General features: G+C 40.1%; 1 protein-coding gene across 2 annotated transcripts in view; it reads right to left on the reverse strand.

Moving 5' to 3' along the window:
- hephl1a (hephaestin-like 1a) overlaps window positions 1–18643 on the reverse strand; it is a 35546-nt gene extending 16903 nt beyond the window's left edge. For both annotated transcript variants that reach the window (XM_028800517.2, XM_051925767.1), the window contains exons 1-6: window positions 18259–18643; window positions 7722–7966; window positions 1658–1870; window positions 1377–1550; window positions 902–1156; window positions 467–635 (exon numbers count right to left, since the gene is read on the reverse strand). In XM_028800517.2, coding sequence (XP_028656350.1) covers window positions 467–635; window positions 902–1156; window positions 1377–1550; window positions 1658–1870; window positions 7722–7966; window positions 18259–18404 — 1202 coding nt within the window. In that variant the 5' untranslated portion in view covers window positions 18405–18643. The remainder of the gene's footprint in view (window positions 1–466; window positions 636–901; window positions 1157–1376; window positions 1551–1657; window positions 1871–7721; window positions 7967–18258) is intronic.
- Window positions 18644–27600: the final 8957 nt, after the last annotated feature.

Below are 27600 nucleotides of genomic sequence, written 5' to 3' on the forward strand. Positions count from 1 at the left end.
TCGGTCATGTGAAGATGCTCTAACTAGCTAAGATTATTTAAATTAAAACTAAAAATTGCTGGTAAAATCATATAAAGTGACATGCCCTTTAGAGGTTTTTTTTTTTTTTTTTTGAGTTTCACCCTCTGGGAACCTTGTTATCTCAAATGGTTCATGACCCTTTACTCCCTGTGACAATTCAAAATCAACCACAAAGGTAGGGCTCTGAAGTACCACATCAAAAAATTCTAGAAGAGTGTCAATGGCATTGTACTGGACAATGGTCAATGAATGCTCCAAATGTACTAATTATAGTTTTAAATGCATCTTTAATTCTATAAATCCCATTCACACCGACACCTTCCAATGTGACTGGTTAATCAAGTTGTACTTGGTACCTCACTTTTTTTGGAGCAAATTGCTTTTCTTGAAAATGTTGTCCCCACCCCTTGTTGGCACTCCTACTGACCACCTTTATAAACATTACCTTCCTGTTGCATTCAACAGTTGCCCATCAAATGCATTACGGCCCTGAGGGCCGTAGTCCCACATAACAGTTTCTGCAGCAATGTAGTAATGCAATATTCTACCACCTGGTGGAGCTACAGTGGTGTTCAAGTCACAGGTGAAAACCTGGTACAGGGCCTGCATGCCAGCTGGAAAAAGGAGAAAGAAAAGTCATTGGCCAGAGACCAGGTCCTGTTTATGGATTCACCACCCTTAACACTGCTGACTCCTTTCTTCTTCCAGAATCTGATGCTACATTTCACTTCGGCAGCTACGGTGCAGAAAATTTCCTCATAATCCATAAAACCTCTTATGAAACAGGGACACAGGGTCTGGCATGACATCAGTAAGAGAACTAAATGATATATCCAAGGAACCGGAAATGTATATTTCCACACAGGACAGCTCATCATACCTTGGATGTGATCATTCACTTGACAGCTCAGCAGCCATTTTCCAGGGTTTCTTGGGAACATTTCTACTGTGACGAAGGCGGCTGGAAAAAGACTGACCACATCTGCTCGGTGACCCTGATTTAAAACTGTGTGTCCAAAGAAGTATGCAGAATGAATATCCACTTCACTGCCCATCCCAAACAAATGCCATGACACAACCTTATTAGTGCACATGTCGAGGCCAAGAAGATTCTCAAACACAAAGCCATTGATAGCTAAGGGGGACAAAACGAGAGGTTAATAGTACAATAACAGATGATCAGGTTTTATAAAGTTAATTACAGGCCATTCCTCTGTATCCAGGCATCTCTCAGGCTCATGCCAACCAATCTAACATCCAGAGATGTTGACACTATGATCTGAAGGCTCACATCTAAGGTAACTAGTGTCAGACAACACTCACCCAGATTTAGAAAGGATACTAAAATCACACACCATGCATTTTGTTGCTCTCCTGGAAGTCCTCATTATCCTTGTTTACACTGGAAGGGTCTGAGCAGAAGGTTTCAATGTTCTCCTCAAGATACCAGCTAAGATTCTCATCAACCACACTGAACATCAAGACAAAGTCCCGGTCCACATCAGTGCGATCCTCTCCCTGCAACACACCTGCAATGACAAAACTCATTATGTACATTGCTGGAAATTTGAGCACCTACTTTCCTTCTTGGAAATGCTTCCAAAAATATTGTCTAATAATAATGGTGCCCTCTAACCTTTTTTACAAGTCAACAGTGCCCCAACTAAGCCAGAAGATATGTCCCTTGGTGCATCAATGTGGGAGTGGTAGACCCATGTTAGACAGTTGGGGTCTGCTTCTGTAGGTGCATACTCATCTTTCACTGTCCAGGTGTATGTGTGGTTGCCCCCTGGAAGGACAGCGTCATCCCTTTTCCTCTTCCCAGTTGTTCCATCTGGATATAGAGCACCTGTTATGAGAAGTAAAATATTCAGATATTCTCACAAAGCACATAAGACCTTATGCATGTCACTGACCAGGGCCTGTTCACTCTCAAATCCAGTGAATACAAGTTATATCAACATGTTAAACCCACAGTCTTATAGACCATAAGTTGGCACAACTCACTGCCAAGTCACACACATAGAAAAACATGGGCCAACACTGTTCTATGCTGGGATGCTCACAATTACCAAAGAAAATATACAATATGCTATCTAAGTCAGAATTAGTTTAATAGCAATACCAAATGATGTCAAAAAAGCTAAAAATCATAAAATTGCACACCTAATCCAAATGCTTTGGATAATGAAAGAAGTCACTGCCTTGCATTACCTACTCATTCTGCATTACCAAGATATATCATGCAACCTTGTCTCTTTGACTATGATATACAGTTAGGTCCATAAATATTTGGACAGAGACAACTTTTTTCTAATTTTGGTTCTGTACATTACCACAATGAATTTTAAATGAAACAACTCAGATGCAGTTGAAGTGCAGACTTTCAGCTTTAATTCAGTGGGGTGAACAAAACGATTGCATAAAAATGTGAGGCAACTAAAGCATTTTTTTTTAAACACAATCCCTTCATGTCAGGGGCTCAAAAGTAATTGGACAAATTAAATAACTGGAAATAAAATGTTCATTTCTAATACTTGGTTGAAAACCCTTTGCTGCAAATGACAGCCTGAAGTCTTGAACTCATGGACATCACCAGATGCTGGGTTTCCTCCTTTTTAATGCTCTGCCAGGCCTTTACTGCAGCGGCTTTCAGTTGCTGTTTGTTTGTGGGACTTTCTGTCTGAAGTTTAGTCTTCAACAAGTGAAATGCATGCTCAATTGGGTTAAGATCAGGTGACTGACTTGGCCATTCAAGAATTTTCCACGTCTTTGCTTTAATAATTTAATAAACTCCTGGGTTGCTTTGTCTGTATGTTTTGGGTCATTGTCCATCTGTATCATGAAACGCCGCCCAATCAATTTGACTGCATTTAGCTGGATTTGAGCAGACAGTATGTCTCTGAACACCTCAGAATTCATTCGGCTGCTTCTGTCCTGTGTCACATCATCAATAAACACTACTGTCCCAGTGCCACTGGCAGCCATGCACGCCCAAGCCATCACACTGCCTCCACCGTGTTTTACAGATGATGTGGTATGCTTTGGATAATGAGCTGTTCCACGCCTTCTCCATACTTTTTTCTTGCCATGATTCTGGTAGAGGTTGATCTTGGTTTCATCTGTCCAAAGAATGTTTTTCCAGAACTGTGCTGGCTTTTTATTATTGAGGCTTATGAGTGGCTTGCACCTTGCAGTGCACCCTCTGTATTTACTTTCATGCAGTCTTCTCTTTATGGTAGACTTGGATATCGATACGCCTACCCCCTGGAGAGTATTGTTCACTTGGTTGGCTGTTGTGAAGGGGTTTCTCTTCACCATGGAAATGATTCTACGATTATCCACCAATGTTGTCTTCCGTGGATGTCCAGGGGCCTCATGTATAAACGGTGCGTACGCACAGAAATGTTGCGTACGAACCTTTCCACGCTCAAATCGCAATGTACAAAACCTAAACTTGGCGTAAAGCCACGCACATTTCCACGGTAACTCATACCTTGGCGTACGCAATTTCTCCGCTCGGTTTTGCAGACTGACGGCACCCAGTGTCAAAGCAGTGCTACTGTTCCTGTGTGATCACCCTTTCTTTCTTAGATCCACATTCCTGACGTGGCTTTATAAATACACTGAAACTAACTGCATATTGTTTATTAGTGTAATGCATCTGATTGTAATTAACCTGTTGCAATATAATGGTCCAGGTAATAGCCATAGTATTCCAAATACCATAACTGCTTTAGCGTTGTTACTCTCACTGCATCTTCTTCTTCTTTCAGCTGCTCCCGTTAAGGGTTGCCACTGCGGATCATCTTTTTCTATATTACTCTCACTGCACCACTCGGAGTATTTATATCACTGTATCTGAGTGTGAATCACAGCAGCAATTGATCGGAAAGAGAATTATCGGTATACAGTTTCAAGTACACGCTACCTCAACCATGGCAAAAAGTGTCAAAAGCCTTTCCTGTACGGACCTCGCGTTTCAGAAACAGTTTCATCCCAAGAACTATAAACGCACCCAGTCAGTCCATCAAGTGCTCCTTGTAGAACTGTTTGTACTTATAAGTACAATGACCTCACTTTAAACTGACACTACAGTTATAATATTGCACAACCTGCGCCACTTTATAAAGCGCGTATGATGACAATATCATTTTTAAGATGAAATGCAGCAAAATATGTTGCTTATAGTATACAGATAAAACTAACCATTTAAATAATCTGTATTGTTAATAATTAAACATGTGAAGACACAGTGCCGCAGCGCTAGCTAGTTCAGGGATTGTTCCTGCATTGCGTTGTATTCCTGCGCTGACGCGACACTGGAAGGATAGACGGATAGAATAATTAAACATGTACTACGAAGATATTTCAATGTTCCTTAAAAGTTTTGAAGAATCGGCGTTCTAAGCTTACAGATGGCTTAACGTCTATTACAGAGCTGATTGTGTGGCGATTGGGTATTTGGAGAAAGAAAAGGAAGGACAGGAATTGGAGATTAGTACGTTTGAAAGAGACAGTACTGCTGTGATAAATTATTTCATCGAAGGTCGCACATGGCACAGCAAGCCTCTTGCATGAGATATGAACAATCACTGCGCCACCGTGTTCCCATGTTTAATAACATGCTTTCATTCCTATCATCATGAAAATGATATCACGTATACATCTCAGTATTTTAATTATTCAGAGAGCTGTAATATCACAAATGTAATGGATTCTGTGTCCTGTCGGAGAAAGAGAAAGAACGGAAGCACGTAGTGCTTCACACACATAGAGCACATAGAAGATCAAATACAGAACAAAGCATTTAACGTGCTACTTGAGAAACTAGTAAAATAAACGATTTTAAGATGAAGTTTATGATGTTCTACTTTAATGTCAAAATAAACTACGTGATTAAAGTGGAAATTTCGAGATTAAAGTTGAGATTTTGTGCTTTTTTTTCCCCACTGTGTGCCTATTTTTTTTTTGTCTGTTCCCTAATAAGCTTTCATATGACACTAAGACGGTGGGCTACGACTTGCTTTTCACGGCGACTTTGATATGTGATTTCTTTTTTATTTCGGGCACTGTGCGACTTTGTGAATTTGATCTTTCGAGTTTCTCCGACACTCTGTCACTCGATCAACTTTCTTTTGTTGATTATACCACTGTTTAAACCAACAAATAGTAGGTTTTTCCTTTGCCTCCACTTGGTATTCGCTGAAATTCTTATATTTTCCCCTGTGCTTTTCCCATTGTCTTTTCACAGAAGGTTATTTATATTGATTTGCATATTCAAAGAGGCGTAATTCTGGGAGGAGTTGGGGCGGGACAGAAGGCGCGTGCACGTGCGTTACTTTTCACGCTGATCGGGATTTATGTAGTGGAACGACGTGAAATTTTGCGTGCGCACAGATTCCTGCATCTGGATTTTTCTGTGCGTACGCACAATCCCGCTTTTGTGCTTACGCCATGTTATAGTGTGAGTTCTACACACTGCGTTATACATGAGGCCCCAGGTCTTTTTGTGTTGCTGAGTTCACCAGTGCTTGCTTTCTTTCTCAGGATGTACCATACTGTAGATTTTGCCACTCGTAATATTGTAGCAATTTCTCAGATGGGTTTTTTCTGGTTTTGCAGCTTAAGGATGGCTTCTTTCACTTGCATGGAGAGCTCCTTTGACCGCATGTTGTCTGTTCACAGCAAAATCTTCCACATGCAAGCACCACACCTCAAATCAACTCCAGGCCTTTTATCTGCTTAATTGATAATGACATAATGACGGACTTGCCCACACCTGCCCATGAAATAGCCTTTGAGCCAATTGTCCAATTACTTTTGAGCCCCTGAAATGAAGGGATTGTGTTAAAAAAATGCTTTAGTTGCCTCACATTTTTATGCAATTGTTTTGTTCACCCCACTGAATTAAAGCTGAAAGTCTGCACTTCAACTGCATCTGAGTTGTTTCATTTAAAATTCATTGTGGTAATGTACAGAACCAAAATTAGAAAAAAGTTGTCTCTGTCCAAATATTTATGGACCTAACTGTACTTCAGATCCACATAAACAACACTATTAAAGCACCTTCTAGCAGATGACGAAGATCATATTAGATTTAAGTGAAGATCAAGGACAGAAACTATGGAGGTATTTTTGTAGTATTATAGTGTAGCGTCAGCATAGAGTACTGCAATGGCTGGATTCCGTGCTCTTTACATGGCTCTTTGAGGTGGCTTGCTATCCTTAAAAGGACTGCTTGCCTTTTGCTGCACTAGTTTGAAAAGTCCATGCGAGTATGCAGAACTGCCGTTTTTATAGGCTATTGATGATACAATGCTAGCTCAGTCATTTTAGTTACTCATCCTTAGTTGACTTGTCCCCAGCAGCCACTACCAACTCCTTGCAACAGTGTACAAACTTGTCGAAACAGCTGGACGGTTTTCCCTCCTGCTTCGGTCATGCAGCCTGTGTTGAGGGCACATCAATCAGGATTTGGGAGTGCTGTGTTTTGAGATGGCGCAGCAGGGATGTTTGTGCACTGCACTGGCAGGTGGCACAACTGGGATGTTAAGTGCTGTGCTGTTGTTAAGTGCAGCAGGTGTGTTTAATGCAGGTCAGTTGTAGGTGAAGCTGTAGGCAAGCATACGAACCTCCTGGAGTGGAGAAGCAGATTTACTGGTTTCTTCGCGGTTTTCTTTTAATGAACTGGTGCTGCAAACCACGTTACAAATCCGGATTCCAGCTTTGAGGCTCTCCCTTCATCGCTGCTTCACAATGTCTCTATGATCTGCACATTTTTACCACTGCACCTGCTTCTCACAGCTCACTTGGAGTCAATGCCAACTTGATCTACCACACTTTTCTCCAGCTTCATGAGCCTGAAGTCCATGAACCTGGATAAATGGACCTTAGCAGATGGAGAAACAGTGGTGGAGTTGCCCAGGTGTCAGTCTCTCAGCTGTCTCTATCCCTGTACTACTGCTGCAAACAGCACTCCATATTACAGATCGGAGCATCGAGGCTCTCAAGCACCTTCGCCAAAGAGCCATTATGGTGCTGGGCGCCAACAGTACAATATAATACTACAAAAATACAAAGTATCCCACTTCCACTTCAGTGTAAATAAATGTAAACTATGATGTAATAAAGGATAATTTCTGTCTTGTTAAATACTGTAATTAAATTGCACATTAATTACTTCAGAACTATATTTATGGTTTCGGATTTTGTGAGACTGTTTCACTGTGAATCTTGCAGTATGGGGTTGAAAAGATCAAAATCAAATGAATTAAACACCGTTGAATTCAGAAGTATTGTATCGATCAAAGTGGCTCTACAGCTACAAAGGACAAAGAATTATGGGAAATTGAGTTACAAAGCTCCAGCCATTGACCTACACTATTTGCATGTTGAGCACTTGAAATGAAAATGCAAAGTGGAATTGCTTTTTACTTTTCATTTTTGCAGCTTCATTGCAGTTCAGGCTGAAAATGAAATTACAAATGGGGCTATTTCATTTTAATTTTTTCAGAATTCTTGCATGCAAACTTTGAAAATGAAATCACAAAATAGAAATTGCATTCTCATTTTCCTTTTTGCAAAAATACCTCCCATACCCTAATTAAGTGGCTGCAGTGATATAATCTTACTGCCATATTCAACATTACACAGATCTAACCAAAGGATGTACAGTATAGTATAAATCAGATGCATACCTTCAGAATCCTTGTCATAGAAAACCCCATGTGGATGCAGTGAGTACGGTCGTGAGGCCAGATTTTTTAGGTGGACAACAAGAACATCATGAACTTCTGCCTTGAGGACAGGACCAAGGAACCCCAGCCAGGAGGGCTTAGGGAGCTCTTGTGTGTAAGTGTAATCACTGTACTGTCGATACACAGCCTTTCTGTAGACATGACCAATTCTGTGAGGTCCTTGGGTTAAGAAGACTGAAGCACTTCTACAGGAAACAGAAGAATAGCATGTCACTGTCAGCTCATTAAAATTTATGCTCTAGAATTCAGTAGTTAAAATGACAATGGAATGGTTCTTGTCCGTTGTGCCCGCGTTGTAAGCTAGACATTGTCCTTTGTGTTTGTGTGGCAACCTAGACATTATACTGTACAAATGTATCTGGATAAAATATATAATCACCACTATCCCCGGGTTCTGTGAGGGATTTTTTTTTTTTTTTTTAAACATTTCACTGTGACAATGAGTAGGGTCTTCCGCATCAGTTTTCCCATGATTGATACTCAGTAGACATGCCCCTGAAAAAGATTTCCCAAAAATTGTCCTTAAACACACACAATTGCTACAACACACTTTACAACAATTTCTATTGCATACCAACCCAAAACGTCAATACTCCAAAATGAACCACTGTATGATGTACATGATTTGTCTGGGCCTCCACTGCCTAGCTACTCCTTTTGCCCTTTGCCCCTCTAAGGCAGAGCGGTGGCTCCGAGGCTAGGGATCTGCACTGGCAATTGGAAGGTTGCTAGTTCGAACCCTGTAAATACCAGAAGTGATTCCACTCGGTTGGGTCCTTGAGCAAGGCCCTTAACCTGCAAATGGTCTCTCCTAGGTATGACGTTAACCTGCATCCAGCCCTGCAAGCAAGTACTTCAACTTGCAGGGAAAATTAGCATTCCGGCCACTGTAGAAAAAGCTCACATTGCTCCATTGTATTTGAGCTAGTGTGGTGCTGAGGTGTCACCTGTTGCACAGCTACACAAGGGTCCTAGACTGGAATCCTGAGGTGGTTCATCATGTGGTGGGTGCAGCAATGCACCGTATCAGTGCATGATCCCAACCTTAACCCTCTAGTGCCATTACCATCAACTATACCACTAATTGAGTTATATACTGGTTGTTTTGTTGAATATCCTCCACAGCATTATGTTTAACCCTGGAAAAACAAGCAAAACATCAAAAATAGAAAGGTATGTCTAGTGTCCACTGCTGTACGAGTGCAAATTTAGTACACTTCTTTTGAGTGACAGGTCACCAACGCACAATCTGATGTTGCAATCCACACAGTATAAGAAAACTGAGCAAAGAAACAAGTTTCTAAAGCTTTTTCTGATGTTTGCACACGAGAGGGTAGAATGTCCGTGCCTCATCCACATTAACGCCGCTGTTCAGTGGGTTACTGTAGTCTACCAAACAGCAAACCCATAAACACAAACACTGACCACTGCTTCATTTTGATTAAGGCTTAGCAGGCTAACTTCTTTCTTGTCTTTTCACTTGATTGCAACCATTTTGCCTTTTTACCATTCAGCAGCTTCATGCGCCCAGGTATATCACAGAATTTTGCATCATTTTTATGATCATTGTCAATGTCTACTGACCAATTCAAATCATCAGATTCAACTAATGGTTCAGTTTGTTCCAAAACTACCTTTACAACTTTTCGTTTACATGCCACTGTGTTTTTTTTTTTTTTAGTTGAACACTCCAACCCCACTCGTGACAGCTGAAGAGTTACCATTGAGGGGCTGAATGCTTGGAAAACAACATAATCCTGCAAAAAATCATAACATTTCATCCACAAGATGCCAGCAGAATACAGTCCTGAGTGTTATTCTGACATAATTTATATGAGATCAAAAAAAGAAAATAGAGTAAGGTCACTCTAAGCACTTCTTGGGATCAGCTGTATTTACATTGAATTGTGAGCCCAAGACAGATTTGGGGTTAACAGCAAGGAGGTTAATCAAGTACTGTAATTATTTTAAAAGTATATATTAAAAATCAACATAACTAAATATTATACTTGATGCACACAATTTTTTTGTTAAATTGACTTGTCTTTCGTCTTCACAGCATGCCAAAATGGTTACTGCACTGCCAGCTCTAGACCAGAGGGGAAAATGGCGTTCCTACTGCATAATGGAAAGTCTTTTTACCCAGTACAAAAGTAAGATAAGTCTTAAAATTTTCCTTATTCTACCAGCTCAATTTTGATCTCAGAGTCACAGGATATCGTTCTCCAAATATCTCAAATCCACTTTTGGCCTGTCAGCTTTCGAAATAAAGTAAATAAATGTGCTATGCCAGGGGTCTCCAACCCTTCAAAAAGAGCTACTTTTACAAAATGAAAATGGCCGAGAGCTACTCATGTTTTCTACCGTTTATTCTCATAGCTTATTTCAACCCTAACAAACTGAATAAGCTTGTTTTGCCTGAACATTTACAAAATGTTGATGTCCACAACTCACATTTTGCATTAAAATATCACAAAAAATATTTAGTTCACCAGCAAGTGCATTTTATATGTCTGTATGCATTTTCTAGTGTACCTCCCACTATTGAATTAAAACATGAATGCTGTCAAAACAAAACAATGCAATTACAAATACACAGATATTACTTATTCATTTGTCATTTTGTTACATGTCACTACTTCACTTCACAAGAGTATTCATATGTCCAGTTGCATGTGTGATGTGTTTTTAGTTTGTCAAATGACTGGCACTGCATGGAGTCAACAAGAGAGGTGTATACTGGAGTGTTGCCACTTTGGTTCACTCTTATGGAGTCACTGAAATGTTGATCTGTCAGTTTTGTTCTGAACTTTGATTTCATGTCATTCATGTCAGAAAAGGCACACTCACAGAGGTATGTAGACCCAAACAAAGCAGACATTTTCAGAGTTGCTTGGTGAAAATTCTTATAGTTCTCTGGCTCTACTAAGCTCCAGAAATGTTGAGAATGCTGTTGAGACTTTAACTGCACATGACTTTGAAGGTTTACTAATATATAAAATCCAATGTCTGTCTGATTGTATGCTTTTCACGGGAGAATTACTTAACGGATTTAGATCAGGTTTTTTTCTATCATTTGCTTGAACATTCCTGTTGATTTTGCGACTTCTCTCATTTCGCTAAGAATCATTTATTAGCGCGAATCCAAGTGAGATGCAGTGGGCAGAGGGGAGGGTCCTTCCTCACTCACTCGCCAGCTTCGGGGCGTGTTCCTTAACTCTGCATAGCTAGTGAACGAGAGAACAATTGAATTCAACTTTGTTTGATATTTAAAATAAAGTGTTACTTAGGTCTTGATGAGTTTGAGTCCGGATATTCTCTTAAGTGTATGCCACATTGAAAAGATAAGATTGCAATTCAGTTTGTGGATTGCGATTTTGTGTTAAAAGGATCGTGATATTATTTTTTGGAAAGATTGCCCACCCCTAATTTGACTAATCCAAGTTTTCAAATTTATGTAGCATTCATTAACCCTTTGGAAAGCTACTTGGAAAGGGGATGCGAGCTACCAGTAGCTTGCAAGTGACATGTTGGAGACCCCTGTGCTATGCAGATAAAGAGCTGCCTGTGTAACCAGCACTCAGAGCTATCAGTAGATGGCACATGTTCCATCACATTTTTCAAAGGAAAAAACAACATTACAAAGCAGAAATGCTGCATCTTTTACATACATACATACATACATACATACACACTAGCTGTCCCCCATGGCTCCGCCCTCATATTAGTGAAACAGGACAGTGAGGAGGACCCTGCCTGGCTCCCTACTCCTGATGTCACACTTCCCCCTCCTCTCGGCTTCTGTCTCAGATTCGTGTGAATAAATCACTACTACAAGCGAACTATGATTCTTCATAAGAGAGGTCACAAAATCAACCAGAATGTTCAAGCAAATTATAGAAAAAAACCCAATCTAAATCCTTTAAGTAATTCTCTTGTGAAAAGTACACAGACAGAGAGACGTTGGATTTTTTTTATTATATATATGAAGGCAACTCCTCCATCTTAAAAATGCCAGCTCCTAAAGTGTTAGTATCACTTTGAGAAACCCAGTAAGATAAAGCTGGAGTAATCTGACTGAACTTCTTAAGGTTACAGAAGTCAGACGATACTAACAAGTTGGAAAAATAATTAAAATGCATTTACATGCCATGTCAAATTTCAGAGGTCAATATTAAGGGGGCTCACTCACAGCATTATACCACTTGAAAAAAATGTAATTGGGAGCCTGTAGCAGTAAATAATAAGTAAATGGAATATCATAAGTTTGATCACCAACAAGAAGCCATTTTTCATCCTCATTAATATCCAAGAATGCATTCACTGGAGCATGTAAAACACTCTAAATTGTTTAAATTTGTCTTATCTCTTATTGTTTAAACTAGGAGAATGAAACTCAAGATAGCATGAAATATCTACAGCCAACAGACATCCACTGCTTGCATAATAAGATGACAAAGCTGTAAGTTAAGTAGTACATCACAACTATACACAGGATTGCCTTCTGTCACTTCCTGATTACTCAAGTAGGTAATTTTTCTAATTGAGTAACTCATGACAAACTGTGTGTCCTCCTTCAGTGTCTGCATCTATGCAAAATGAATCCATCCACTATCACGATTAGAGGGTGAAGGATTTTAAAAAAGGGAGAGTGATAGAGGATCTACTGTACATTCTAACAGTGTTGTTCCCCTTTTCATACAATAGATCCACTCCTATTGTTATGGCTATCTTGATGTTCAACAAAACCCCTGAAGTATTACACAGATCAAGTGAGCTTCACAGGAAAGGAGACATATAACAGCCACACAGATGAGGAGGACACAAATCACTCTCACGGTCTCTAATTTTTGTGTAATATGCATTACCAGAAAAAAATGGATAAACTGGGGATTAACACGGGTATGTGTTAGGGCTCTAAATGAGGACTCAAGACTGCATATAAACTATTACGCATTTGTTAATCAAAGATTTTCCTGGTTGTCTTGCAGAGATTAAAGATTCTTGCCTAAGCCAAATACCGTGTTTCCCCGAAAGTAAGACCTAACCAGAAAGTAAGACCTAGCAGTAATTTCTGATGTAACGCTAATATAAGCCCTCCCCCGAAAATAAGACCTACCGCTAATCCGTCGTTTTTGCATCTGTCCTGACAGCTGCCGTATTTAGCCTAGAATCTGCCCTGGTTACAAGGTAAGGCGCTTTTACAAGTAGTTAAAAGAGTAAATGTTGTCTTTTGTCCAGCATAACATCGGATAAATATGGTGCACTCAAGCCGTTATAAGAAAGTGGGTAGATTTAATGTTTCCATGTTTTTTGCGAGGTGCCCAAAGAGGTCTGCTAGTCTGGGATTCTGCTAGCACTCACCGTGCTAAAGACATGAAGAACTTCCTTAAAGAGAGAAGAACAGATCAGATAATGATTCCTGCAGGAATGATAGCCTGTCTCCAGACACTTGACATTGCAATAAACAAGCCATTCATGGACCATTTGCGAATAGAAGTCAATTATTACATTGAAAACAGAATGGATAGAAATCAGCGGGGGAACTTTGTGAAGCCTAAGCTGCAAGAGGTGATGACTTGGGTGAAGAATTCATGGGATAAAATCACTGAAAGCTGTGTTGCCAATGCACTACGAGCAGGTTACCTTGACAAGAAGTGTTCATTTAAGGAGAGCAGTGTTGCTGCACATGAGAGATTGGGGCCATTAATTCGAAAGGAATTAGAGTCAAAAGAAATCTAGGAAGGAATTGCAGGTTCAGATATGGAGAGTTATGATGATATTCTAGAATAAGATGACATGATTGTATTTGAATAAATGTAGAAGCAGTTAACATGTATTCATGTTATACAAACTACCGTATGTGGATTGTTAAACCAGAGTTAACATAGGAAGGGGTGCCCAAGGGAGTCCGTGATACCAGTAGCGCTGCGCTCGCCGGGGCTTTTGGGGTGCACGTTTTTCCTGCTGTGGTGGGTGAGTGTGGAACAGCTTTCAACCTCATTTTTTGCTTCTTCTCGTTCTTTGTGGTTGGCGTGCGGCTGTGGGCTTTTGTTTCCTGCTGAGGAGGAGTGCTGCATTTCACCATTTTTAGGCGAGAAAAATCTTTTCTCGTTTGGGAAGGGGTGAGGTGCGGCGTTGGTTCACGGCTACGTGCTGGCCGCAGGGATCGAGAACGGCAGGAGACGGGGTTGAAACTTGGGGCACTACCTCGGAGTAAGTTGTTCTACACTTGCCTGCCGTGGTGGGGGAGGCGTGTGCTCCGGGGGCTCCGTTCTGCGCGGCGCTACTGCGGATTCTTTTGGGTACCCCCTCGTACAGTAGTTTGTAGAACATGAATACCATACATGTTGATTTGATTGTTGAAAAGGCGTTAACGTACCAGTAGTTTGTACCATATAATTGTTGAACAGGAATAAATATACTTTACTTTTTTGAACTTCAATAAAAATAAGACCTACCTGAAAATAAGCCCTAGTGCATTTTTTGGACCTAAAATTAATATAAGACACTGTCTTATTTTCGGGGAAACACGGTAGATGAAAAATACATTGTGATAAATGGCAAAAGTAGTATATAGTTCAAGAGTTCATGGAATTCGATTTTTGACCCTTATTTTTAAGTCCCATGTCTTTTTACCTTGGATTAGGACTTTGTAGGTGATGACAATGCATTAAGTGCAGAGACATTGTGAGAACTTTTGAGAAACTTGAGGTATGTCCCCCCATTTTAATCTTGACAGGGGAAATTAAAGAGGAGTTCAATTAAGTTTTATTATTATTTTTAATCAATTAGTTGGCTCAGTGCACAGGCAGTAAACAGATAAGTCAAAATTTAGCTTTTCCTACGGGAGAAGGACACTGGTGCAGTAGTTAGCATTACTACCTCACAGTTCTGAGTGCAAGTCCAGTGTCTAGTTACTGTACTATGTTTGTGGATTTTTCTCTTGGTGTTCTCTTTGTCTTACAGCATTCCAAGATGTGTGACTTCAAAGTAATTTGATATGAGAGAATGTGGATATTTTCACAATTAAACCATGTGCCACATGCTGCCAATATACTGTAGACATCTGCCCACTGTAGTCCTGAATTAGCTTAACTGGGTTATTTGTTAGATTGCATTTCTCCTGTTCAAAAAACACTACATGCAATTAACTTTTCAATGTAACACTCACATGAAGAATTCTACGCAGACACCATGGGTTAATTTACAGATTATTCAAATTCTCCCTTAACTATAACCACAGTAAATAAAAGATGTCTCATGTCCAGTTTAACTGTAGGGGTGCTCTTATTCCTTCCTAATCTGTCCTGAATGGCACGAAGGAGGACATGTTTGATTTTATAAAATAAAAAGAACACAAGGTAGGAACAAGTACAAGGAGAACACAAGCAAAACAAGAGCTTTGCTGCTCAAAGCCCATCAATGTAATTTTAGACCTAGCTTATCAAGGCTCCTGTTCTTTCATCTTTCTAGGCGTTGTTGAGTCCTGCCTGCAATTTCCTTGATGACCTGATGATTCTGTAAAGTGGGATTAATGACGGCAATGAACTGTAAATAATATTTTACAATAAGGGTAAATATGACTAAACTACTGGAATCAAACCACCACAGCCTAAATCTGACCACAACACTCATCGTAGTCAAAACTTTAAAAGCAGTAAACCAGTTTTCTGATGATGAGCCTAATACAGTACTTGATCTGCAGATCTTGGGTAAACCTCTTACTAAAAGGTATGGCCTGCTGGATGTACAGAGACTGCTTAATTTGTGCAGAACTGAAGACACTGCTAGGAGTTGGAGGTGGAAGTAGTAATAGTAATGAACAAAGCAATGCCTAAAGGCAATGACAGTTTACCCAGAATAAAAGCTTTATATATTAAATATGATGAAAAACTGCCTTAATCACAAAATACTTGCTTTTAAGAATGGAGACTGAACATTATTAGTGAAGCTCAGAGCACATACTGTATACACTGAGGGATGAGAGAGACTGTTATACTAAACAGATATTACTCTCACTTACTTAGGTTACAATATAATGAAATATGAGTTCTTCCTAAAACAGTGCTACACAATAAAAATATGAAAAAAGTCAGCATGATTAGTCTTAATAAACAAATAAATAAAATAAGATTTCACACAAGAATGGACTTTTAAGGAGCATGCAAAGATTAAAGGGATTTTAATATTGTTGTTACTACACGATAATTCCCAGTTTAAAAGATCCTGTGTATTAAATACATCCGTACAACGATAAAGACAAGAAGCCTTGGTGACATCTCTGTTTTCCTTCTAAAGCCCTCTACAGAGGAGTTAAATTTGACTTAACATCCAGTTTTTCAGATCTCTGTGTATTAACATACTGGTTCTTCACTTTGGAAAAAAGGGGAACATTGTGCTGGTGTATAAAAGGTTTTGTCAATTAGAGACTAATAATTACAGATCTATGGCACTAACAACAGTAAAAAGAAATGTCAATTTCTTTACAGAGCCCATTTAAAACAACATCAGTAATGCTGTAGCCAAATTGCTTTACATTAAAACATACAATGAACATAAATAAAATAAAAAGAAATAAAGTACAATAAAACAAAATAAAGCCAGCAGCGAGTTAAAGAAAAAGAAAGATGATGACTAAAAGTAGGGATACCATCAGTATCAGCCATGGTCACTGAAAGCTAGAGTTTAGAAATGAGCCTTCAATGTCGCTTTAAAAGGTTCAATTGAAGGCGACTCCTCAATGTGACTGGGTAAAGAATCACACAGAAGAGGTGCAATAGCTGCTAAAGCCTTGTCCCTCTTAGGTTCACACTTAGTACGAGGGACCATAAGAGACAACACTAGTAGATCTAAACAATCCGAATTGCTGATGTAAAATACGCAATTCAGATACATAGGCAGGTGTATACCCATGTTAAAAAAACAGTAAAAAGGAGCAGTAAAACCCATGTAAAAACAGTAAAAAGAAATATGGCACACAACCAAGCACCTTATGTGATCAATAACAGTTGGGATATAAGAGACTGAAAAAGGCTGATACTTTTAACAGAATTATGTTGCCATATGTGATACATTTAGAGCACCGCAAACTTCAACCTGCTTTTAAAATATTTTAAATATACCTTTTGATTAACAATTAAATAGGCAGGAAGTGTGGCATAGTGGCTAAAGCTCTGGACTTCAAAACCTGAGATTTAGAGCTCAAACCCTGCTTCGGGCACTGTATGACCATCAGCAAGTCACTTACTTCACTTGCCTGGGCTCCAATTCAAAAAATAAAAAATGTAACCAATTGCCTCTGAAATGTTGTCAGTCACCTTGGATAAAGGAAACAGTCAAATAAGTAAATCATAACAAGAAGATATCATTTTATCAGTAACACATGGCATCATTCATTTTTGGAAAAATCACAGACAGTGCTTCCAGATTACAGTATTAGCAAACATCCAAATTTAGGTGCATTTATACTTTTGCCAGACACAATTGTGTGATCTTGGAAGTTGTATTAATAAGAATGCAACAGTACTCACCAATATTCGTTTAAAAAGAAAAAAAAAAAAGAGATGGCATAGCTATCCTTAGACTAAATGTCAGGCTACAATTTTTATCCTAGGTGTCTCTAAAGATAAGGAATCCTCACAATCATTTACATACATTTTTAACAGGTTTCACGTGTTGCATTAAGCGACTTGATCTGTTTGAATCAGCAGCAATTTAAACCAGAAATCTTTACATCTCTGGTTTAAAACATAGAGCCTTGTCCACACCAAGAAGGATCCAGCACTGCGCAAGACAAAAACGTATAGTTTTGTGCAGTGTCATGACAAACATCATATAATAATGTGAGGAAAATAAGGAAATGATGTTTGACACTACAACTGTGTGACCACTCATTCCTGGAGATAGATAGATAGATAGATAGATAGATAGATAGATAGATAGATAAAGAACTTGTTCCTCAAGTAAGCTCTCACATATATTTATGAATTCATACAAACAGTAGCCTAAGGTGGACTACACAAGCAAAGAATGGCAGAAAACAAAATCACTCAACAAGGCCATGACGGAGTTGGGTTAAGCTTTCCCATCCAATTCAAATCAGGGACCTCCCAATACGTCCAGATATACTCAATATGGTTTGAGCCGTGATTAGATAAGATGAACGCATGTTTACCTATGTCACATACTTGGCCTCACATACCCAATAATGCAAGTTAACAGAAACAACTTCGAGAATAATTAATCAAATATAAACATTACGTTTTACGGTTTTAATGCCTACTAAAAGCCTCTTCCACTTGTTTCTGTTGGGGTCGCCACAAGCGCAAAACTTCGTTTAAATACGCTTTTTGTTTCCGAGCCTTGCAGGGCGAGTCACCCGCCTCAGGCATTAAGAAATGAACAGAAGCCCATAGTCTCGACGGAAATGTCGCCCAAGGCCCCCCGGTACTCCTCCTATAAGCGGGTCACTCACTCGTGCTGCTCGGCGCTCGTGCCCTTCGGCGCGTAGTCCCACTCTTCTTCCCTGATGGCCACGTAGAAGTTTCTGGTAAGGCATTCCGCCAGCCGCGCCGTTGCTGCCAGGGCAGCCAGAGTAAAGAGCATAGGCGACACGGACATGACCGAAGAAAAAGGCAACAGTGGGCGTCTGTGCGAGCGCGACTGGGTCTGAGTTGCAGCCGTACCGACTCCTCCCCTCCTTGCGGGAGAAAACCTCAGCTGACCAGACTCCGTGTCCTGAGTGAGTGTCACAGCCTCAGCTGACCAGACTTTTTCTCGAGAGTGAGGGTCACCGTCTCAGCTGGCACAGCCGCTTCACTTGTTTTTGGGACTGTGATGTTTGGCTGAAGTGGCTTCATCCAGGGTAAGTAAGTAATATATAGGGATGGCCAATGTGATCAAAAACAGTTACCAACACAGTACGATATGTTTACTTTGCTAATTATTTCATTTAGCTAAATATCCAAAAGATGACTGACTTGTCCCAATGGATTTGCTGGCACAATGGTTAAAGGTACTACCTCATTGCTGCAGAATTGTAAGCTTGAGTCCCATCACAGTCACTGTCTGTGTGGAGTTTGTGTATTCTCCTTGTGCGCATATGATTTTTTTCTCTTGACCCCAAGAGTTATTTGGTGTCTCAATCAATCCAAATGAATGAGTGTGGCTCAAGTGTGCCTTACACTTTTTCCTACCTTATACCCTTCCAGCAGCACTTGGTACACAGTCTTGTGATTTGTGAATTTCCACTTTTAATTGACTTCTTTTCCTTTAACTTTAATTGTACTGTTCTTAAGACTTACTGCCGAACAAAAGTGAAATGTGATGTGAACAAACAGATGAGCAGTTAAGTTGGGACCTCAAACTCCAACCAATTTCACTACAACCAGTTTCTTAATTAGAAACTGCTTCATGTTTTTAATTAAATCAGTTATTTAACTCTGTGTCTTGTTGGTACTCTCATTCTTCTACAGCATTTTCTAAAACTGGTGATTTTCTTTTTTCTAAGAGCACTGTCAAAATGTGTTTTGCACCTGAGCAGATCAACCTTACTAAGACCTTCACCATTCTGTATTTTCACATGTTGTATTATGGATAAGGGTTAGCTGATCATCTTTTGGCTCATTTTGTGTCTCATTTTTGTTTAGCTGCTAATTAAAGGAAAATTAACTATTAAAATGCCTGTCTCTTAGATAGCATGTCAATTAAAATTAAGGTAAAAGAAGTTAATTAGCAAGCAAATAATGGTCATTAATAAAGAAAAGGGTTAGACTGAAAACCTTCAGCTACTGCAGCTCTCCAGGGGCCTCATGTATAAACGGTGCGTGCGCACAGAAATGTTGCATACGAACGTTTCCACGCTCAAATCGCGATGTATAAAACCTAAACTTGGCGTAAAGCCACGCACATTTCCACGGTACCTCATACCCTGGCGTACGCAATTTCTCCGCTCGGTTTTACAGACTGGCGGCGCCCAGCGTCAAAGCAGTGCTACTGTTCCTGTGTGGTTACCCTTTCTTTCTTAGATCCACATTCCTGACGCGGCTTTATAAATACACTGAAACTAACTGCATATTGTTTATTAGTGTAATGCTTCTGGTTGTAATTAACCTGCAGCAATATAATGGTCCAGGGAATAGCCACAGTATTCCAAATACCATAACTGCTTTAGCATTGTTACTCTCACTGCATCGTCTTCTTCTTTCAGCTGCTCCTGTTAAGGGTTGCCACAGCTGATCATCTTTTTCCATATTACTCTCACTGCACCACTCGGAGTATTTATATCACTGTATCTGATTGGGGAATCACAGCAGCAGCTGATTGGAAAAAGAATTATCGATATACAGCATGAAGCAGACGCTGCCTCAGCCATGGCAAAACGCTTCAAAGCCTTTCCTGCTGTACGGACCTCGCAGTTCAGAAAAAGTTTCATCCCAAGAACTATAAACGCACTCAATCAGTCCATCAAGTGCTCCTTGTAGAACTGTTTGTACTTATAAGTACAATTACCCCACTGTAAACTTGCACTACAGTTATAATATTGCACAACCTGCGGCACTTTATAAAGCACGTATTTACATATGATGACGATATCATTTTTAAGATGAAATGCAGCAAAATATGTTGATTATATTATACAGAGAAAACTTCATTTAAATAATCTATATTGTTAATAATTAAACGTGTGAGGACACGGTGCCGCAGCACTAGCTAGTTCAGGGATTGTTCCTGCTTTGCGTTGTATTCTTGCTGGTGCTGACGCGACACTGAAAGGATAGACGGATAGAATAATTAAACACATACTACGAAGATATTTCAATGTTCCTTAAAAGTTTTGAAGAATCGGCGTTCTAAGCTTACAGATGGCTTCACGTCTATTACAGAGCTGATTGTGTGGTGATTGGGTATTTGGGGAAAGAAAAGTAAGGACATGAATTGGAGGTTAGTACGTTTGAAAGAGACAGTACTTCTGTAATAAATTATTTCATCAAAGGTTGCGCATGGCGCAGAAAGCCTCTTGTGTGAGACATGAACAAGCACTGCGCCACCATGTTCCCATGTTTAATAACATGCTTTCATTCCTATCATCATGAACAAGATATCACGTATACATCTCAGTATTTTAATTATTCAGAGAGCTGTAATATCACGAATGCAATGGATTATGTGTCCTGTCGGAGAAAGAGAAAGCCCATTTAAGAAGCAGGTAGTGATTCACACACAGAGCACAAAGAAGATCAAATACAGAACAAAGCATTTAACGTGCTACTTTAGTTACAATGGGATTTGAGAAACTAGTAAATTAAACGATTTTAAGATGAACTTTATGATGTTCTACTTTAATGGCAAAATAAACTACGTGATTAAAGTTGAAATTTCGAGATTTAAAGTTGACATTTCGTGCTTTTTTCCCACTGTGTGCCTATTTTTTTTGTCTGTACCCTAATAAGCTTTCATATGACACTCAGACGGTGGGCTACGACACACCTTTTCACGGCGACTTTGATATGTGACTTCTTTTTTATTTTGGGCACTGTGCGACTTTGTGAACTTGAGCTTTCGAGTTTCTCCGACACTCTGTCACTCGATCAACTTCCTTTTGTTGATTATACCACTGTTTAAACCAACAAATAGTACGTTGTTCCTTTGCCTCCACTTGGAATTCGCTGTAATTCTTATATTTTCCCCCGTGCTTTTCCCATTGTCTTTTCACAGAAGGCTGAGCTTAAGGGCTATTTATATTGATTTGCATATTCAAAGAGGCGTAATTCTAGGAGGAGTTGGGGCGGGACAAAAGGCTCATGCACGTCCGTTATTTTTCACGCTGATCGGGATTTACGTAGCGCATGAACGTGAAAGTTTGCATACGTACAGATTCCTGCATCTGGATTTTTCTGTGCGTACGCACATTCCCGCTTTTGTGCTTACGCCATGTTATAGTATGAGTTCTACGCATGGTGTTATACATGAGGCCCCAGGACTGGAGATGGACACACTGGCATTAGAATATCATTAGAGAAGATCTTGGAGGAACTTGTCTTATTAAAGCCTCAGACATTTAGTTTGATGTGCTCTTTGTTGGTGAGGCGCGTGGTATCACCATGCTTAGATCAGAGTTCTCTGAGGCCAACTGAAGGAAGGTTGTAGATGCCTATGAGTCTGGCAAGGGGTTTAAAAAGATTTCCAAATAACTGGAATTTAACCATTCCATTATCAGGAAGACCATCTAAAGAGAAGAGAAAAAAGTGAAGCACTGAGAATAACTTGTCTGTTTTAGACTTCAAATGATTTGGATGATATCCTTATAAAGGAAAAAAAAATCTAGGATATGAGAATGACTTGACATGGCAGAGTTAAAGCACTAACAGGCCATGAAATTAAATAATTGACAAGGATTGTTTTTTAATTAAGCAACTGTGTTGGAACAAAAACCTGCAACCACTGCGGCCCTCCAGGACTGAATCTGCCTACCTATGCCATACAGGTAACTCTTGCCACTGTTGACGTCAAAGTGCATGAGCCATCCTTTAGAAAGAGGCTGCACAAATTAGATCTACAAGGGAGGTGTGCGAGGAGGAACCTTTTGCTATCCAGAAATTTCATCAGAGCAAGACTAAAGTTTGCTTATAATCAGTTAGGCAAAAAACAGGACTTGTGGAACTATGTGCTCTGGACAGACAATGCAAAGATAGTTATTTTGCCACTTTACCAGAAGACCTTTGGGGAAAACCAGCAACAGCATTTGAACTGAAGAACCTGATACTAGCTGTGAAGCATGGTGTTAAAGGAAATGTTATGGTTTGGGGCTGCTTTTGTGCACCTGGACTTGAGCAGCTCACAATTATAAAACCCACTATGAATACTTCATTTTACCAGAGGGTGCTTATGAATAATGGTAGACCATCTGTCAGAAGATTGAAAATCAACCAAAAGTGGACCTTGTAACATGATATTGACCCTAAACAAAGGTGTAAATCCACCAAGGAATGGCCTTCAAAGGAAGAAACAGAGGGTTCTAAAATAGCCAAGTCAAAGTCTAGATCTGAATCGCATAAAGATGGTTTGGGGGAATTTGGAATAGTTTGTGCATGCAAGACACTCCTGAAAGAATTGTGAATGGAGGAATGGAAAAAAAAATGTCTCCCCTTCCATGTCAGTGACTGGCAAATGGTTCTAGGAAACATCTACTTGAGGTTGTTCCTGCCAAAGGGAGCAATAACAGCTGTTAGAGCCACAGGTGTTACTTATATTTCCAACAGACTGAAATGGCATACAGTATATGTTCATTTTATATTGAATAAATTATTGCAAAGTCAAATTTTCATTTTTTTTAATTACATCACTTTTCTCTAAAGATACTGTTTTAAATGAAGATCTACACATACTGAAAAAGAAAAAATCTCACTAGCACATTATAGAGTCTTGAGAACAATATCCCTTGATTTATATTCATCCATTTGACAATACAACCTAACATTTTATGTGTCTTTTTAATTGCTTTGGCATATTTCTTGTGTGATTGGTAGGTTAAGTGACTTCTCAGGGTCTCAGCTGTGGCACTGAACTGACAAATCATGAGATTTGAATAGCAAAGCTGTGGCCATTAAGAAGAGACACTGTGGATTAAAATGGGTGTTTAAAGGACAGTTGTGGATCTACCTTTCTTTGTTTTATTTATTAAATCTAAAGTCCTTGTAGCCCTGAACTGGATAAGCAGGATACAAAATAGATGACTAGATGGATGGAAGTAAGATTAGATGAAGTAATTCAAAGTATCATAGCTATTAAAAGTACATAGTATAGTTGTTTCCATATTCTAGATTCACAAAGTAGAACCAGCCTCCTGAATGATGATTTATAAGCCGAAACCTTGGCCTCAAGGAGCTGTGTACCTTTATAGAGTGTTGATTGGCCAGCGGGTGGCACTGTCTGTCTGTATTTCTTATTTAATTAATTCAAAGACCTTTTGGTGCTGAAGTAGATGGGTGGATAGAAAATAGGAAGATTGATTATCTCAAAGTGGCTTACAAGTCATAAGCAAACAGGACAGGTGTTACCATGTTTTACCTTTGCACATGGATTGGGTGTAAATGAAAACATCAGATTTTATAAATCAACACCTTTTGACATTTAACAGCTACCCTATGTACTAAGTAGGGTGCAGGTAGGTCAGTGGGTGGCACTGTTCTTCTAAAAAGAAAAAAAAAGGTTAAAGTTTATATCTATGCAGAAAAGTAAAGAAGGTTAAAGACACAACTTGTCCTTCCGCTCCAAGCATACTGAAAACTCTCTGCCTTTTTCACAGTTCCTTAGACTCCGGTTCCTTTGCAGTGATGAGGCTGACTTCCGTAATGAAGCACTCAGAATGAGGAGTTTCTTCATTGATAGAAGATATCCTCCTCACACTGTGGGTAGGGCCTCAATCAAGCCAGGAGATCTCTTAACATCCATTCTAAGAGGAATCCAATTAATGAAACCCATATCTTGCTGGTCCACACATTCCACTCCAACACTCTCTCTCTCCCACTGGTCATCCAAGAAAATTTCCTAATTTTGCAGATTGATCCATCCACTGGAGCCTTTTTTCCTAACCCCTCGATCTCGATCTGTTGACCAGCTAACCTACACAAACTTCTCGTCCACAGCTCATTTCACAGAGTGGAGTCACATTCCCCACCAAGCACTTTGAGCTGTAACAGGAGCCACTGTGTCACTTGCAAAGTATGTCACCAACAGTACACTTGTGTCTTATCCCTCTGGTAAATTCAATATTAAACAATGGGCCTCTTGTTAGTCTGAAAATCGTATTAATTGGATTTCTTGTAAGAAGTGACCAGCCATCCTGATAGCTGACACGGAGATGGCTAGCAGACCATTGCAGGGAGCACGTGTTAACTGTTAAAACTAAAAACCATACAAAGACTATTGTAAAATACTTAACAGCCCTTGATCACTGCCACACTGATCTCTGTTTATGTTCCTTCACAGGGCTTCAAAGACACTTTTCAAAGAAAAACAGAAGAGGCTAAATTCATTCTCAGCCTAGGATCACCTATTTCTCCAGGTCTTAATGACTGACTAACCTTTTAATCTCTCCCTTCATTTTCTCTTTTTGTCCTTTCATCTGGTTCCCTCCTATATATGTTACCTGTTTTTCCATTTTCAGTTGCACACCTGATGAAGGCTATACACCCAAAATGTTGTGTTTTCAACCATTTTCCCTTTCAGCATGGAAATAACTGTTAACCCCTTCTGACATAGCCCTATGCTAACTGTTTTACTGTAATCCAAAATCCTTGAACATGGCTGTCTTTGAACTGGATAAGCATGTTTGAAACTTGATGAGAAAAGTGGCAGGCTGTGCCTTGTGGCTGTCTTTTGTGATCTGCATAAGTATGTTTGAAAATGGATAAGATAAGTGGCAGGCTAAATATCTCGCTCTGGATCTCACAGTAGGTTAATGGTGGGGATTCAACTGGCATCAATGTGCTTTGCAGTCCATCGGCTCAGCCACAAGGCCAGACTGCCACCATAACTGGTCTATGCACTGTCCAGCAGGTTACACTGCAGCTCACTATTTAAGTACTGCTTAGGTACAAAACAACCAGGGCTGTGGGTTTGAAGTGCAGTTCTGGGCCCCCCTGTTGCTGCAAGGTTTTGTTCCAATCCAGTTTCACAATCATTGAATCTTTTCGCTATAACTGATATATTGTTTTAATTAGGTTGCCTCAGTCCTTCTCTGATTGCACAGTTAAGAAAAGTGCAGTGGTGTGAGATTTTCATTTATTAGAAATTTAGAAATAGCTGTATTTTTGCCCTGCGGTGGGTTGGCACCCTGCTCGGGATTGGTTCCTGCCTTGTGCCCTGTGTTGGCTGGGATTGGCTCCAGCAGACCTCCGTGACCCTGTGTTCGGATTCAGCGGGTTGGAAAATGGATGGATGGATGGATGTATTTTTGCCATAGAGTTAAACAGTGAACTCTCTTTTATTATCTTCCAATTAATTAATTTCTCTTTTCTGTGCAGTTTGCTCCCTTATTTGTATTTAATAATTTCACTAAAGAAGGAGTGCAGTAGGCACGACGGCAAATGACATTAATGCTAAAAGGCTTCAGTGTCATACCCCCAAGCATGCTCATTATTAAATAAAGGCTTAATCAGAAACTTGGAAAAGCAGTAGAAAACTCCTGATGATGTAGATTAATAGAGCCAACATTACATTTTCCATGTGTAACATATATAAACGCTTGGTAGATTACATTAAGAATTTAAGAGTTTTGTAATTTTTTGATACCTAAGCACAGAAATTGGGAAATGAAAAGGGAGTTAGTACAGTGGATCAAGACCGTTATTTTAAAATTATTTCAAGAACACAGAAACACTGTTGGAAATTTGATAAGGGTAAATTTCACAGAAACTTTAGGAAGACTTTATTTACGCAGAGAACCATAGATACATGAAATAAGCTACCAAGTAGTGTGGTAGACAACAGGACTTGAGACTTTCAAAACTCGACTTGATGTTTTTTTGGAAGACTAGGGGGATAAGCCCCCTGCTCGCTTCGATCGCCAACCCCTCCCCCCCGACTAGCGCTACGCGCCATTGTGAAGAGGGGGGCTGAATGCACACCAAGGAGACACGGCCGCTCCTCTGAAACCCCTCTTAAATAGTGATACAATTGGAAACAAATAGCAGTTGTTTTTTTTACCTCCTCTTGTGCTAATATTGTGCTAATCGCTGGAGACTTTAACCATGTGACGCTGGACAAAACATTACCTGCATTCTCCCAGTATGTGGACTGCAACACCCGGGGAAATAAGACTATTGATTTACTGTATGCAAACGTTAAAGACGCATACAGTGCCGCCCCGCTGCCTGCGCTTGGGAAAGGAGATCATAACCTGGTTCTGCTTCAGCCTCACTACAAACCAAAAGTGAGAGTCCTACCTGTAACCACACGATCATTCAGGAAGTGGACCCCGGAGGCTGAGAATGCTCCGAGACAATGTTTTGGAACTACAGACTGGGATATCCTGCAGGGATCACATAGTGAGAACATTGAGGAGGTTGTTGACTGCACTACTGACTACATCAACTTCTGTATGGACACTGTAGTTCCAGTAAGAACTGTACGCTGCTATGCTAACAACAAGCCATGGATTACAAGTGACATCAAGGACCTTTTGAACCAGAAGAAAAGGGCCTTTAAAGACGGTGATCATCATGAGCTCAAGCGCGTGCAGAAGGAACTCCGAGTCCAGCTCAGGGCGGCGAAGGAGCAGTACAGGAGAAAGCTGGAGCAGAAGTTGCAGAACAACAGCATGAAGGAAGTGTGGGATGGGATGAAGATCATCACTGGCTGCAGCTCGAAGCGGGGTACCACCATCGAGAGAGACGTGAAGAGAGCAAACCAAATGAACATCTTCTTTAACAGGTTTGACCACCCTAACCCACTCTCACCTCGGAGTACTGCACTCTCTACACATCCTTCTGCTGATACCAACATAGGAGAGACATCCCCACCCACAATTACAGCAGCGCAAGTGAGCAGAGAGCTGAGGAAACTTCGTGCCAGTAAAGCAGCAGGTCCAGATGGAGTATCGCCACGACTGCTGAAGGTCTGTGCATCAGAGCTGGGGGGTCCTCTACAGCACATCTTCAACCTGAGCCTGGAACAGGGGAAAGTCCCGAGGCTTTGGAAAACATCTTGCATCACCCCAGTCCCAAAGGTATCACGTCCTGGTGAGCTGAATGACTTCCGGCCTGTCGCTCTAACATCACATGTGATGAAGACCATGGAGCGGCTGCTGCTTCAC

This window comes from Erpetoichthys calabaricus, chromosome 4, assembly GCF_900747795.2.
Source record: "Erpetoichthys calabaricus chromosome 4, fErpCal1.3, whole genome shotgun sequence".
In the NCBI taxonomy this organism is placed as follows: domain Eukaryota; kingdom Metazoa; phylum Chordata; class Cladistia; order Polypteriformes; family Polypteridae; genus Erpetoichthys; species Erpetoichthys calabaricus.